The following is a 15,970-nucleotide window of genomic DNA, read 5'->3' on the forward strand; positions in this document are numbered from 1 at the left end:
TAATGTGACATAAAATTGTCTTTTTTAGAAGAGGACTAGAGTTGGTTCAGAATGACATGGATCCTCACAGTGGGGTCAGTACTGTTATAGGAAGGAAATGTGGTATGAGAGCCCTGCACAGAACCTGCAAACCCAACACATAAGTCTTCAACAGCAGATGTTATCAACAAATGGACCTTGGGCTTCCAGTCCCAGAATTTTGAGAAATCAGCCTGTGATGTTGTGTCACACTGACCAACACTAGTATAAACAATTAATACAGATCTGTCATGAAGTAGACCACATGGGGCAGAGTAGTCTACAGCTGTTATTTAATAGTGGATAAAGATGTGACAAATTTGGCCTAAAGAATTGCAGTCACTAGCTAAAACTCATTTTTCTGCTAAGTAATGAACTCCTGTGTTATATGATTAAAAAGCCAATGCCTTTGAAACTGAATGTTCTCCAGTGACAAACAATGCTTCAGCAAATGAACTGAAATGAACAACTTTACAGTCACCAAAGACATACATCTGAGCATGTCTCCACTTTGTAGGAGAAAATGAAGCATCCTACTTCCCCACTTTCCATAGGGCCACTAGGTGGGCGTGCTGGTTAAATTTGTCACACTTATGCATGAAAGGTGAGATGGCTAAAAATACAGCCTTGCCAGCTGTCTGTGTCATGGAGCTAGATCCATCACAAATTCCGGAATCGCTCCACTTAAGCTTACTAGAGCAACAGCTGGTTCAGAACAGTCAACCCATTAGACTCAGCTAGGGTTGTTAAATGTCAAACAGTACACTTGAACTTTTCCTCAATTACACAAAAATAAATCTACCTGTGTGGGCACTTACTGCTCTGTCAGGAATTCTGAATAAGAGGGCCAGGTTTTGTCTGAAAGTACAGCTGTGATATACTTCCATTGGGGTATGTTATATTAATACAGGAAAGTCTCAAATAAAATGTAGATATTTGAAATGTGGCTTTAATATGAGCTGAACAAAACTCCATACTCATGATTCTTCTTGCTCTATTTAAATAAAAGTAAACAATTCTAAGATATTTGGATTTAACTGAAATCCTTAATATTCATAGACCAATTGGCCAGGCAGGTATATTCAGTGAAGTAAAATAATTCATTAAAAGTGCTGAAATTCTAATTCACTTATGTTGCTCTAATGTCTTATAATGTCTAACATGCCTGTTGTTTTTATTTATTAGCACTTTGGCTAGTTTATTGCATTAGTTACTTTTCTATAGCTGTGACAAAATGCCATGACTGAGGCAACTAATAGAAGGAAAGGTATTTTTAGGCTTATGGATTCAGAGGGATGAGAGTCCATCACCATCACAAGGGGAAGTCAAGCATAGCAGCAGCCAGACAGGATGGCAGCAGCAGCAGCAACAGCAACAGCAGCAGCAGCTGAGAGCTTACATTTCCAAAGCAAACAGGAAAAGCACCAAGGAGAGACAGTAAACTTGAAATGGCAAGAGTCTCTGAAAAACCTCCCCCAGTGACTTAAGTCCTTTAGCAAGGACATACCTCCTAAGCCTTCCCCAAAGCCACACACTAAAATCCCTGTATTTAAGTGCTCAGACTATGGGGGATATCTCATTCAAACCATCACACAAAGTAATCAGCATCTTTATAGATGTGTCTAGTATGCCTGCTTATCTCCAGCCACCCATAAAAGCTTCCCAGGTGCCAACACCACTTAGTAGGCTTGCCCCAAATATAAGTTCCTGACCCGTGATTTACGGTGAGGTATTATATACTCAAAATGTGGTACTGTGTACTAAAAATAATGCATATTTGACCATTGGCAATGTATATGTGTACTATTTATTGTCCTCAGGATTTGAGGAAACATGACGTTAGATGTGCCTTCTTAAAATGTAAGCATCTATATTGTTAAGAGCTTCTGGTGATAACATTCATATCAGAACAATACATTTAATAATATGGCACATTGGATTCCGATATTACTTAATTTCCCATGTGCATCTTTAAGACATTTTCAATTCTTACCACAACTTCCTTTAAAATAAATTATTTGACTGTTTGTTTACTACTTAACTAATTAATAACTTGGTAGCACAGTAATGAAACAAAAGTATTGGGTGTTAAATATATTTTACACTCTTGAAATATATGTTCATGTTTATGAATGTAAACATAACTTTCCAATTAATTACTTTTTCACTATTGTTTATGAGATAGGGTCTTATGTACCCCTGGTTGGCATCAAATTCACTATGTAGCAAAAGAACATCTTAGACTTCTGCTCCCTCTTATCTCTAGCTCTGAAGACTGGTATCACAAGAGCCCATCACAGCCAGCTTATTTACACTTTTTAAACAATAAGTTAGATCTGTAAGTAATCAAAATAGGAATCTCAGACATCTGTTCCCTGTAAAGACACCACTAGAACACACATGCCCAGAGGCACATGGTCCAAGTGTTTATAGATCCTATCTAGATGACAACCAAAGTTAACTACCATACTTGGAGGCCCCCACAAATGGGTAAACCTTTGGTAAATAAGGTTTCGACCACCCTATATCTTCTGTGCACTAAGAGAAGGTTCAGATTACATTTGTAAAACCCCAAACACATTTGCATGTTAAAATAATTAAGTGACATTGCATTTAAAATGGAGTATCAGAAACAAAACCTTACCAAAGTGTGTCCTTTAGTGTCTTTTGAAGCATTTACCATGATTGAACATCATCACCTGATAATTAGTTTATATAAACACAAACTGACAGGCAATGCCATTCACTGGGTTTTATAGATTTTAAAAGAAAGGAGATGTTGTGGGATATATCTGAGTGTTCATGTTTTTACTTTGATTTCAACCTGAAGAAGATCAGCATTCTTGACTCTAGGAACCTGTTGTATGGCTTCAAGATGCCCAGCAAAGTCAGCAGCCATTGAAGAGGTCAGAGGCCTAAAGGTGATGTAAACAGGGACTATAACTGATTTCCAGTCTGCCTATGGAGGTGAGATAACAGAAGCAAGTGGTGACAATGATAGTGTACATAACCAGTGACGGAGGTGAGTGCCTATAGAGTGACTAAGAAGAAGAGAGGAGAGGCCACCACCTTTCAGAAACAGTGGAAGAAGGCATGGAGCATACTCTGTTAGGCCATTCCAGGAGAAAATGGTCAAACAAAAGTCAGTGTCTAATGACTCACAAGAAGACATGCAGCTGCTGGTGTTCGGACAGCCACCTGCTCATCTGGGCAACCTCTGAGGTAGAGCCGAGAGGAAGACAAGAGATCTTATACTAGAGTTAACTATTCCTATAAGCAGTAGTCAGGGGGACCATCTAGAAAGTACACAAAGGACTCTGTTTAGGCAGCGGGTGACTGTCCACAGACATCTAGGAAGAGGGCTCAGTTTCATAAAATCCACCCTGCCCCTGTTCTCAAATCCCCTTGGACCTGGGATTCCAAAAGACTAGCATGGAACAGTGTGGAAAATTCCAGTCTCTGTTCAACTGGGTAACTGAGGAACTGAATTAGATGGTACTTTTGCATTGAACTTCATGTTTATTTTGAATTTCCAAAAACCACAGGTAGAAACAAACCTTTAACTAGTCAACTTTCTTTGGACTGCATGTGATATACACACACGCACACACACACACACACACACACACACACGCACGCACACACACAAACGTTTTACAAGCTTGTGGTTATCTGGTAGACCTCACACTTCCATCACTTAGAAGATGTCAAGTTTCTCAATGCAGTTGGAATATAATGGGGGAGGTGTAATGATTGGCTAACATTCAGGAAAGCATTTCTGGTAGAGACAGACAGAACCTAAAGCAGGTTGTGGGGATATTCTTGAAAGTTTTTACAGAAAACCTTATATATTAATGAATGATTAAATAGAGATCAATATCAAGAGCTTAGATGGAGAGTTTATATACTGGTGATATGATAATTATTGACAACACCTCTCAGGAGGGGTGCAGAACTCATTATGGGGAACACAGAGAACTGTCTAATGTACTGGTATACAGTGAGGGTCTTGCCCAAGTTCAGCCCACTAATGACATCTTGGAGATTATGAGTATTACTAATATAATATCATCATTGAAGTACATTTGTAATTTATACACACACATACACACAATGATTATTATAATCAGGGAGTTAATCTATACTGTCAATTTGTCAATATTTAGTTATGATACTATACTACTAAAGGGCTTATTACTTTTTACTTCAAAGGAGTTAAGGTCTTTGCAGAATTTTAATGCTTCCTTGGTAGCATTCACTTAACTTTTTTGACCTAGAGCAATTTAAACCCTTAAAACTTCCAAGCATAGTTAAAAGAAAAAAAAATCAGCAATTTTAAAATACCTAAATCACAAACACCCCTTGACCAAGAACCCCCATCCATTTGAACTATAGGAATCTGTAAAAGAAAGCATTCCTTTTAATTTTAACAAGAAAAAAATCTTGAAGTATAAATCTAAAACTTTCCTGAACCCACTGCAACAGTGAGGTATCTGGGTGACCTCAGTTCTAATGGACATGCCCTGCCAACATGGCATGAGACACAGATGCTGGCTGCTGTAGAGCCTTGGAGACTTAGACCCTAAGAAAACAGGTTGACTTTGCCTAAGCAAATACCCAAGGCTGGGCCCAAGTCTCTGTTGGCTCAGAGACCAAGACAGGAGGTTTGCCCTTCCCACCAGAGGTTCTATATACATCAATTTGGAGAAGAGGTGAGGAGAAGTATCTCCTGGCTCCCTGGATCTTCACTCTTAGAAACTCAAGTGCTCAGAAATGCTATATGCCCTTGTTTCCTAAGTTACATACACAAAGATCATGAATGTTACTGCACACTCTTGGAATGAACTGCATGTGCCAAGCCTTCAGAGGCTAGTGGTTTGGGTTTGCTAATTATGCAGTGTTCCTTTGGATTGAGGCCTAGCTTTCATTCATACAAGGGGTAGGGAGTTCTCTCCGAATGCAACAGACCCCATGGTTCATGTTTCGGTATCAAAAGGCTTCTTGGTCCTCCTCACCTTAGACTTGGACTTGTGTGTGGAATGAGTACCATTGAAATGGGGATACCTGTGTGATGGCAGTTGGGGCTCCTGGCCCCAGGGTCTCAGTAAAGAGACCTGGTGAAATGCTTGCTATGTCTCTGTACTCCTGGACATCATTGTGGTTTTCTGCTTGTGTTTTCTATTTTAAAAATTAAAGCACTGACTGAGGATAGTCAGACACTCAAGTAGATTCTTCATGGCATATGCTCCAAGAGTACTTCTTCTTGTAATTTTATAGGTACACATGTCACTAGGACCATAGATTTAGAGACTTTTACAGAGATTTGCAAATACGCATTTTATAGTACATGCCTAAATATCTCAGTGTATTAAAATATCAGGGATCATTGAAACGTAAGTCCACAAATTCTTTATAATATCTGCTTTCAAACAGAAATGAGAAAATCAGAGGAAATGGCTGAATTTCTTTTAACAGACACATGTTGCAAGCTAGAAAACCAGCACCAGCCACAAAGACAAGAACTTGGAATAGTCCAAGTCTGAATGTAGCATTCTGTTTGGTCAAGTAAAAGGCGAGCACACTAATTAATTGTGGTCTTGAATTCTTACGCAGGGCCTTGGGTCCCTGATGAGGTTTTATTTCAATGGGAGATGGAAGGAAGTTGATCTCTTTTATAGAGACTCGTACTGACTAAGAATATCCTGGCATGGAGACAATTATGTTAATAGAGCTACAGTACATGTGCAAAGTAGATAATTATCCCCAATAATCACAGACTAATTATGTTACCAACATCTCCTTCCCCAAAAGGAGAAAGGAAAGCCAGAAACGTTAAGAACTTCTCAAGGGCTAAGAACCATGATCTGTTCCAACAGGGCAAAAATATTAATGAACTGGTTAACAGATTTGAGTGAAGGTTTCATTTGCTATTTGCAGAACCTTCATAGGACATATCAAAGTAGCAGAATTTTCCAGAAGCATTCTACATAAATAACAGTTGTGGGATCGTTTTACACTGTCACTAGAGTAGTCCTATTCATATAAACTGGGACACACTTGCATGCAAATGCCTGTAATAAGCAGGCAGGCTGAAGCAGAGTGTGAACAGGGCCTGTGCTTGGCGGCTGCTGCTGAATATTTATCATCAGCTGGGATGTGGCCTTTGGAAAACACATGCATTACACTCCAGCAAACTGTTTATCTCAATTCTAAAAATCATTTATTGAATCTAACCCACGTATCTGCTCACTTGCAACTGCTTATTAGAGGAGATAATGCCAACATCAAGCCATTTCAGAGCCTAGAAACACGTCCCGAATAAACCCTGGTTTCCCTGGAAATTCATACTTCGATTTACAAGGTTTACCCGGATTACACAACACTGCAGCATGGGTTGTGAATTTGACCTTTGTTTTCTCATTTATCAGACTATTAATGCAGCCTCACATCCATTTTTATAAAGGTTGACCTCTCATTTGTGATGTCTCTTTGTAATTAAAATAAATAACATATACACAGACTCTCAGCTAGGTCTTCTTTGAACACCTTTCAGAGTCCGCAAGGAAAATTTCATTACCCCATGAGATAATTGAGTGATATGACCATCCTGCTTGGGGATGTTAATATGAGTATTTGTTGTCACACATGACTTCAGTCATGTTACACATGGCTGGCCTCTGTTTTCTAATGCAAGTGGCCTAAAAACACAGTCAGCTCATCTAATTATTCCAGATACTAACTTCTGGATTGCTCTAGCAGTCTGTTGTTTATAGAAAATACCCTTCATGTAGCCTATGTTTAGTAAAACTCAATTTTGTGCAAGTCTCAGACAGAGCTTTCGAGGAGCACTGTTTTACCATTTAATGCAAGCTGGGTTTGTTCCTTTTAGAGAAGATGCTCCTATTCTCAAACAGAAGCAGAAGTTGATCTTACTTTTGTACTCCAGGTGAAAGCCGGCGGCAGCAACGCTGATGTCTGACTGGAAATGCAGGCAGAGCTGGTTGGAGGTGCTATTCAGAAGTGCGGGCACCGTGGTACCTACACGGGGGAGAGTTACAGTTTTAATACAAATCAGACAGACACTACATGCATCCAGTACAGAAGACCATATCCTAGGCTTCTGAGTACCCAGAGCTTGCCTGATCATTTCTGCTTAATTTTTTGAAGCCGTGGCAGCTTGTCCAGCTGTCCCATTTTGTAAGACAGCTTAGAGGATCCTTAGAGCTGTACCACTTCCTCCAGACTGCTCCCAGTCGCCTGACCCGCACTCTGGCCTAGATTAATGACAGCGATCACTCCATCTCTCTGTGCGTTTATTTTGCATACCCCCAGGCTAGCTAAATCTCATATGCTATGTGGTTTAGTAAAATCAAAATCAACTTCAGAGAACATAAGCACTGAATTCTGTCGCCCTGGGAAGAATTCTTGTTCTTCCTGGAGTTACCCTAAGGTCGGGAAGAGTCTTAAGCTGTGGAGCTCTTACCTCTCAGCCCCAAGTGTTCCTCCCCCAGCTCCTTAGTACCATGCAGCCCAGTAATTCTAAACAACTAGTATGCTCCTTATAGATGCCACTCTCAACTCCTTGGCCTGAATTACCTGTACTGGTGCACTAAGGTGCCCTTCTTATTCTGAGATCCTCTCCTGTAGTTTTATTTCTTGCACAAGTCAGGTCAGGAAGCTCCCTGCACCGCTTACTGATCTGCCCTCAACCCTTTTCACACTGAGACCCAGCCAAGCATCATTGTTTTTACAAGCTGAGCGTTTGGAAGACAAAGGCTAACAAGAGATTTATACAAGGTAAGGACACCTGCTGGTCCTGGACTTGGCCAGCCCATGTGATAAGGCTAGGAATGACATCAATGGATGACATAGTTGGTATGTGGGAAATACTTAAGTATAGAGTAAAACCTTTTTGCTGATCTTAGGCTGCCTTCTGTAATCTTTCATTAGACTTCTAGAAATTCACCAAAATTTTGAATATGTATTAGATAATAATAACATTGGTCTATTGCCCAATCAGGACCATTATTTAAAATGTTCTAGAAGGTAAACAAACAAAAAAAAGAGGTTAAGATAAGAGAACCAGGGAACTCCATTGTGTGTGTGTGTGTGTGTGTGTGTGTGTGTGTGTGTGTGTGTGTGTAGGCTTTATAAAGTTAGCTTGTTGCTTTGAGATCTGTTCGTCAATCATTTCATTTTCCCCTAGATGCCACAGGCAGTAGAACTCAGGAGGGGAGCCATCTTTAAGATAAAGTACCAGTACAAAATCCACAAAAGACAACTAAATATGTATGTGGAAAATTCTCATACAGAATGCTTGCAGATTCAACCCTTTGATGTTTGACTCTGAGTTTATAGAGTATAGAGAAAAAGGTAGATGGATAGACATACAGATGGCAAAGTTAAAAAGATGGATAGCTAACAATAATAAAAACACAAAAGACCACACCAAAAAGAGAATTGTTTAACACTGAGTGGCACTGGAGAATTGTCTGAAGGTAAGACCTCTCTCAGTAACCCCTTTCCTGTTCTGGCCTCAGCAATGGAAAGTGTTGGTTATGTAAGGTATCCAGTAGGCCACCTCAAGGTCTCCAGAAAGAGATAGAAATGGTGGAGATTCAGAAAGAGACAGAGATGGTGGAGATTCAGAAAGAGACAGAGATGGTGGAGATTCAGAAAGAGACAGAGATGGTGGAGACTCATGGAGAAGGATACTTATTGCTTTGCTTATTGTCTAGTCTCAGACTCTTTCTAAGACACACACACACACACACACACACACACACACACACACTACATTGGCTTGAAGCGCGTTGCAGCATTAACACAATGTTTCTCATCTTAGATCTTGCATACTTGTCATGTGGCTGGTACACAAAAAGAAATGACATCAACTGGATGTAATAATTTCTAAACATTTTCATCTCATGGTCCAGACTACATGGTTTGAGTTGATCTGACACTGGAGGAACCTCACAGTATTTGTTTCCACTTTTTGCTCTGATTAAGAAACTACAGATCCTACAACAAAACACTCTTCCTTGCTCTCTCTGTTCTAGTTGCGTTTCTGTTACTGTGCTGAAATACCCTGCCAAAAAGCATGACAGGCTGGGAATAGTTTATTGGACTCATATTTCCAGTTACAGGCCATCATTTTGGTGAATTTAACATAGGAATTCAATATATCATCCCCACAGTCAAGACAGGAGAGAAAAAACAAACAACCCACCACCCCCAAAGTAAAATAAAATAAAAATTCACAAGGATCTTTGCTTGGTTCTGTTTCTTCTACTCTATGTAGACTTTATTATATAGGAAAGGGCCTGGCTTGAGAAATAGTGCTGCCCACCTCACTTAAGCAACCAAGACAATGTCCAACAGACATGCCCATAGGCCAACCTGACCCAGGCAGTTCATTAAGACTTTTCCAGGTGATTCTGGGTTGCATCAAGTTGGCAGTTAAAACTAATCAGCACAGCACCACAGGTCTCTTACCAACAAGGGAGAATCCATAAGTTCTTACCTGGCACTAAAACCACATCAGGCTACCGGTGTTGACAGTGACAAACCTTTTTTTTTTAATTTTTTTATTTTTTTTTATCAAATTCAAATGTAGGAATTTATTTTGGACAGCCTGGTTGTCCTGCCATTCACTCTATGGAAGTTATCTGAGAGTTCCTAGCTCCCAGCTTAGCAATGCACACATAAGCATCATTTGATTGTTTTCAACTGTACAGTAGACTCAGAAATGCACTTCTAGCCAGGCTCCAGGATGAGTTAACTCCATCATTTCATGTCACCTTCATAAACTTGAAGGCATTCTGATTCCACAAAATGAAGATCAGGGTAAGACTAACTCAGATGAGCTAATGGGTTATGAATATGACATTGCTTTGTTGGATCCACCTTTTTGCAGATGAAAGATTATACCTTTTGCTATGCCAATCATGAAATCTAGCAGCTGTTTATCATATGCTTCTGGACGTTTCTAGACCGTGGATCTGTCATCACCTGGTCACCTCAGGACAGAGTCTGCCATGTATTTTCCACATTCTGGAGCTGACTTTGGGTCTTCTCAGTGTAGTCTAATGGCAGGGGCTTATTCCCTCCATGCAAAATATAACTGAGTGATTTTTTAAAAAATGTTGCTGCAGGCAGAATATTTCTGATCACATTGTTTTACGGTGACCCAGATAGGATGACACATAACAAAGGAAGCTGCAAAATTTTATTATTGTCCCTGCATAGTCTACTCTCAGTATACCGATATTTGCTTTCCTTTAATTCTGACTGTCAGGTACAAGTCTGCATGAATTCTGCTCGATTTTACTCATTTATAATTTATAACCTGCCTGCTTCTGAGTGTTTTTTCAATGGCTTACTAAAAAAGATCTACATACATATTCCTACCCAAGCAGAAATGAAAAACCAAAGCACTGAATTTATTAAAGATGTCAATCATTTTGTTTTGAAATATGTATTTCTTATGACACCTAGTTCTTATTTATTTTTATTCACCAATTAAAATATTTTAGAATCTGGTTTATAAATACTTTTAAGTATCACAGGAACAAAATCCTTAAGTATTGGTGGCGCTCTTAAAAAAATATCCAAACTCTGGTCTGCTATAGCATTTTTCTTCACATAACTTATATTTTTTTATCAAGAATTTCATGGGTGTCTACAATGACATGGGATCATATCCAATTTAAATATTATTCTTCTAAAAAAACTGAAGTGATTACTAGCTGAATAGAAATCTTCTGCTGTAGTATAAAAAGGCCTAATGTATCAATTATTATTCTAGACATAAGGCATAGTTCTCTCTGTGTCCATGATGCATATACACATAGATGCTATAGCAGTCCCGGTGTGTATGATCCCTGAATACACTGCAGACCTACTGACTAATCCATAGAGGTTCTCCAAGTCAGGCTAACATGGATGCCACAGCATAATCTGAGATGTAGATTTCATCTGAATCTCAGCCCTATGCTAATATGGGATCTGAGCAAAGCTCAGAAGCCAATATCACTGAAAGTGTTATGGCTGCATCCCAAGTTCTTCATCCTTGTTCTTGGTCTCCTTTTGTCTTGAAATTTTAGAAAAATAAAATAGAAAACAATCCAAGTTCTGCAAAAATACCTTTGGACTTTCATTCAACTACTCACTCTTCAGGCTATGGATTTGGGGCAAGCATAGTCATGTGGTGCTGTGCTCTTCCTAGGACAGCTTAGCTGCTGGCTGTTCTCTGTGGAGGGTAGGCACTGGTGACACAAGTCCTGTGAAAGCCGGTGGCAGTGCTTTGGCTGGATGTGGCTGTCAGCATGGAGAGAATACGTAAAGAATAGCACTGGCTCTTCTTGATAACTGATTGTTAGCCAAGGTTTGATTTGATTTTCTGAGAGCAGGATCTCAGTTTGTGCATTTACCTCTCCATCCCAGGTATGGCTCTAGCATTCTGAAGGGAGGTCTGGCATGAGCTCCGCTCTGCTGCTCTGCTACTTTGTAGTGAGTATATGTTTTTGGAGAGACACGGAGACATGAGTGCCCCAGTCTCACTTACCCACACTGTGTCTACCAGTTCATGACACTCCAGTCACAATCTGTTATCGTTATTATTATGAGATGATGATGATGGTGACTGTAATAATGATGCCAAGAACGCCCTTTGCACTCATCACCCTTCTCCCCATATCAGTCAGGAGCTATGATTTAGGGAACTATTCATTCATTTAATTAGAACTGTGAAATTCAGATATGAATTTCACACTCATTGTATTCAAAATGGTTAATTACATGTTGCATATGTATATATTACACATAATATGCATTGTATTATGTATACATTACATACTTTCTATGTAACGTATACATACTATATAAAGACCTACCATCCTAGCCAGGGAGTTAGTAATCCTCCTAGAAACGCCCTTCCTCTAAGGCACTGGTTCTCAGTCTTCCCAATGCTATGACCCTTTAGTATACTTCCTCATGTTGTAGTGATACCCAAACATAAAATTATTTTCATTGCTACTTCATAATTGCAATTTTGCTACTGTTATGTATTTTAATGTAAATATCTGATATGTGACCCCTGCAAAAGGGTCCCTCGACCTCCCAGAAGAGTCACAACCCACCAGATGCCTCTAGCCTTCAATCTCAGTGATGTAGCTATGTTGTCAAAGGTAAAGAAGATTCATTCTTTTACCCTCAATTGATTTATGAACTCAGTTCTTAACTTTGCGACCTTACTGAGTATCTTTTAGTCCCCAACCTCACAACTGCCACTATACTCAATGGCCTCTTTAACTGGGCCTTGATGGTGTCAAATCCCCAGCCCCCCACCAAAAAAATCCCCAACAAACCAATCAAACAAACAAAACATAATAATAGCAAACCACCCTGAAAACATGCAGAAGAGAAACTAACCAAGTATGAAATTTCAAAAGTCATTGTACCCTCGGGGAAAAAAAAAAAAAAAAAAAAAGAACTCAGACATGGAGATTCTGCTGTCTTCAGAAACCCTCTATACTCCCAGCACTGCAGAGGCACTGCCAGAGTAAAAGCCCTGTCTTTTAGGTTTGGTCACAGACTATAGAGCCTTTGTGAAGATGTCAGATTTTTGACTGCCTATGTATGCCGAAAGAGATAACGAAAAGACAGAGGGAAAATTGTAAATACGAACTCAAGGTGATTTAACCAGAATGTGTCAAGAGTAAAAATGGGGTAGACCTGAGATATCTCACCTCAATCAGAAGATGAGGGGAAAGACAGACAGAACCTGTCTAGTTTATTCTAGAACTATGGAATGAGAAGAGTTGATGCTTCAGTTTCATTGACCTGACATACGCAGGGTCATTCTGCTCATCAGATGCCCAGTTCTGCCAAAGCAAGAGCCTGATTCATCCATCCCAAGGGGTTCAGTTCCCTTTGGGAGCTAGTGGGTGAAGCAATCGCCTGAGGTTCCAAACTCAGCTGCATGAGATGTGTACCACATCACACAATTGTTCCCATGGGGGGCACACATTCCAGAGCTTTCTTGATTATTCTTTGTTTCATTACTATTCATGCAAATGGACACTTGATATTTACATAGTTATGGGGCTAAGATATTCCAGGTCATTGGATATACATTGGTCCATGCATCCAGGTGGTGATTATGATGATGATGATGATGATTTTCTGCTACCATGAGGCTGCTGTACAGATGGTTATAGTTTGCAAATACCTTAGAAAACATCTACTCACACTTGTGGCAAGCATCTCCAGGATGTCCTAAAATACAGCCCTTCCTGTAAGTCAACTCTATATAATATTCTGTCCAGAGTAGCCCCCATAGTGACATAGGATTTAGTGGGTGAAAAAAATCTGTAATGTAATATAAAGGCATTGTATTTAAGTGAACATGTAAGATTTTTATTAATCTGACTTCCTTAATTGCTTGGAAAACATTACATAAAGCAAGCTTATTTTCTTTCACAAGGGTCTGGTCACACTATTTTAATGAGATTTCCATCTTCCAGAATATCTTTTTTTTTTTTTTTAATTTGATAGTGTTTGAGACTTGTTTACTTATAGTTTAACTTAGTGTGCATACATGTCTGTTATCTTTGCCAGGTGTGTTCCAGGTGCCTTCTTTTATCACTTCCCACTGTATTTTCGAGTCACAGTCTGTCACTGAACCTGGAGCTTACTGATTCAGACCCACTGGCTACCAATGAACTCTGGATACCCTGTAGCCATCTTCCTAGAACTGAGATTATAGACAGGATTGTAGGCAGAAGCCACAGTGGCTTCTCATGTGGGTTCTAGACTAGAGATTAAACCTGAGTCCCTATGCTTAGGTGGTAGGCACTTTGCTAATGGGGCCATTTCCCAATTCAATATTTACTTTTGTTTAGTATTCATTGTTGAAAATGTTTGCAAATTTTCATTTTCTAATTAATTTGAAAGCAACAAGCTGCATCTTGTCGCAATGAACTACAAATGGCCCAGTTATTTTTACAAGAGGGATTTTCATATGCAAACCTAGAAACTTGCTCCATTAAAATCTCTATTTACATTTCAGAAAAGAATGTAAGCTGAGTCTCAGCGAGGACCTCAGGGGTGCTTCATGTTTACATAACTGTTTCATCCCCCGTGTCTCAAAGCAAAGGCTTCAGCCATTGTAATCTACATCAAGTCTATTGTTTAAAAAGAGAAAGGTTACAAGACACATACTGATGTGCTTTCTCAGTATTTTATTGTCTGAGTATTTTTCTTTCCTTGTATATCTGACGATATTCTTTATTTCTTTATTTCTTTGAAATAAAGAAGTCATAGGTTCCATTCATGTCAGAGGGTTGGCAGACAGTGGTGCTACATACCCAGTCTACCTCCAAGCCCTGGGCATCTTCCAGTTTACAGGAATATTCTGGCCACTCATGGAAAAGTCTATGGACCATCGAGTTTGGGACAACCACAGTTAGGACAGTGGCATGGCTATTCTGGATGACCACATTGGGAACATCAGACATGTGGCTAAGGGTCAGGGCTTAACCCATGAGGTAACAGCCCCATATCTAGTGGTCTGACATGAAAGGGGTAAAAGATTAGGTTCTGATCTGTAGCTAATAATACAGCCAAGCATGAGTATTCAATAAAAGCATTCTGAAAATCTGGACTCCACAGCTCAGAGAAGCGTCATAGTTGGTGTCACACATCAGTGTGTCTAGAAGATGACATACTTTGAGAAATAAAATCCCAATGCCTGGAATTCCCCTCACATGCAGAGTGTCTCCATTGGGCTGGTCCTCTTTTCTGTCCTATTCAACAAAAGTAACATTACACATGTGTATTTTCTGAGCACTGAGAACTCCAGAGGCCCATCAGCATGGGAGTACTTAATTTACAGCTCATTTCCATATCATAGGTAGCTTATGACTGACTCTTAGCTTCTCACTGGTATCTGATGCGGGGGGGGGGGGGGGGGGGGGGTTCTGTGGAGAACCAGCTCTGCCTCCAACTCCAGGTAGTTAAACATCAGAACTGCACTGCTGTGGTAGTTATAACAAACACTCTTTTAACTTAAGTTGTATGTCTCCTTTATGTAGATGGAAGTTTTCTGTATGTACCATATGCATACCTGGTACCTGTGGATGCCAGAAGAGAGCACTGGAGTTGGAGTTAAGATTTTTGAGAGTTGTGTGTTAAGATTCAAACCTGCTGATCCACCTATTATATACTAGGTGGAACTGTCTATCTGTCTGTCTGTCTATCTATCTATCTATCTATCTATCTATCTATCTATCTATCATCTCCACCAGGCCTATACTTTTTAAGTCATCTCCTGAATGACTTAAAAAACAAAACCAAAAGCACCTCTGTACAGTGTGTACAGGGAACAGTGCTGGTTTCTTTCCTTAGTGTCACTGACTGAAGTAGAAATAGACGTAGGAGCCTGGTTTTCACCGTGGAAGCATTTTCCCCAGCCCCAGGTGTGGCTACATTTCACTAATTTAAGTCTTCCTTTTTACACCTTCTGGCAGTACCCTTCTGCCCGCAGCCCCAGAACACCCATTCTCTCTCAGCACTGCTAGCTAGATAAACAGATGTCATAGAATCAAATTGAATTTGGCATTCTACATGCAGGTTTTAAATTACGGGCTTATCGTTGTTCTTAACGGCAGAGGATTTCTACTTTAGTCACAACTCTGTCGATTATCTAAACTAAAGTTTCTGTAAATCTCACAGTAAGTAGGACATCGACAAGAGGCCCCTGGCTAAGGAACTCAGCCAGACTTCCAACGTGGAAAAATTCCAGACTAAGCTTGTTTGGTAACGGCCTGTTGTCCATTAAAGACCCAAAGGTGTAAAGAGACAAATGCAGACAGCGACAGGCAGTGGGTGAGGAACGTCTGTAAATGCTTGGTACTTTACCACCCAACACTGATGTTGGTCATGCAGCAAT

The 15,970-nt window shown here is 39.9% G+C and overlaps 1 protein-coding gene across 2 annotated transcripts in view; it reads right to left on the minus strand.

Annotated features, from left to right (window-relative positions):
* Csmd1 (CUB and Sushi multiple domains 1) overlaps window positions 1-15,970 on the minus strand; it is a 1,522,453-nt gene that overhangs the window by 142,232 nt on the left and 1,364,251 nt on the right. For both annotated transcript variants that reach the window (XM_076913874.1, XM_034520246.2), the window contains exon 37: window positions 6,952-7,056. In XM_076913874.1, the coding sequence (XP_076769989.1) occupies window positions 6,952-7,056 (105 nt within the window). The remainder of the gene's footprint in view (window positions 1-6,951; window positions 7,057-15,970) is intronic.

Source organism: Arvicanthis niloticus, chromosome 16 (genome assembly GCF_011762505.2).
Source record: "Arvicanthis niloticus isolate mArvNil1 chromosome 16, mArvNil1.pat.X, whole genome shotgun sequence".
Classification (NCBI taxonomy): Eukaryota; Metazoa; Chordata; class Mammalia; order Rodentia; family Muridae; genus Arvicanthis; species Arvicanthis niloticus.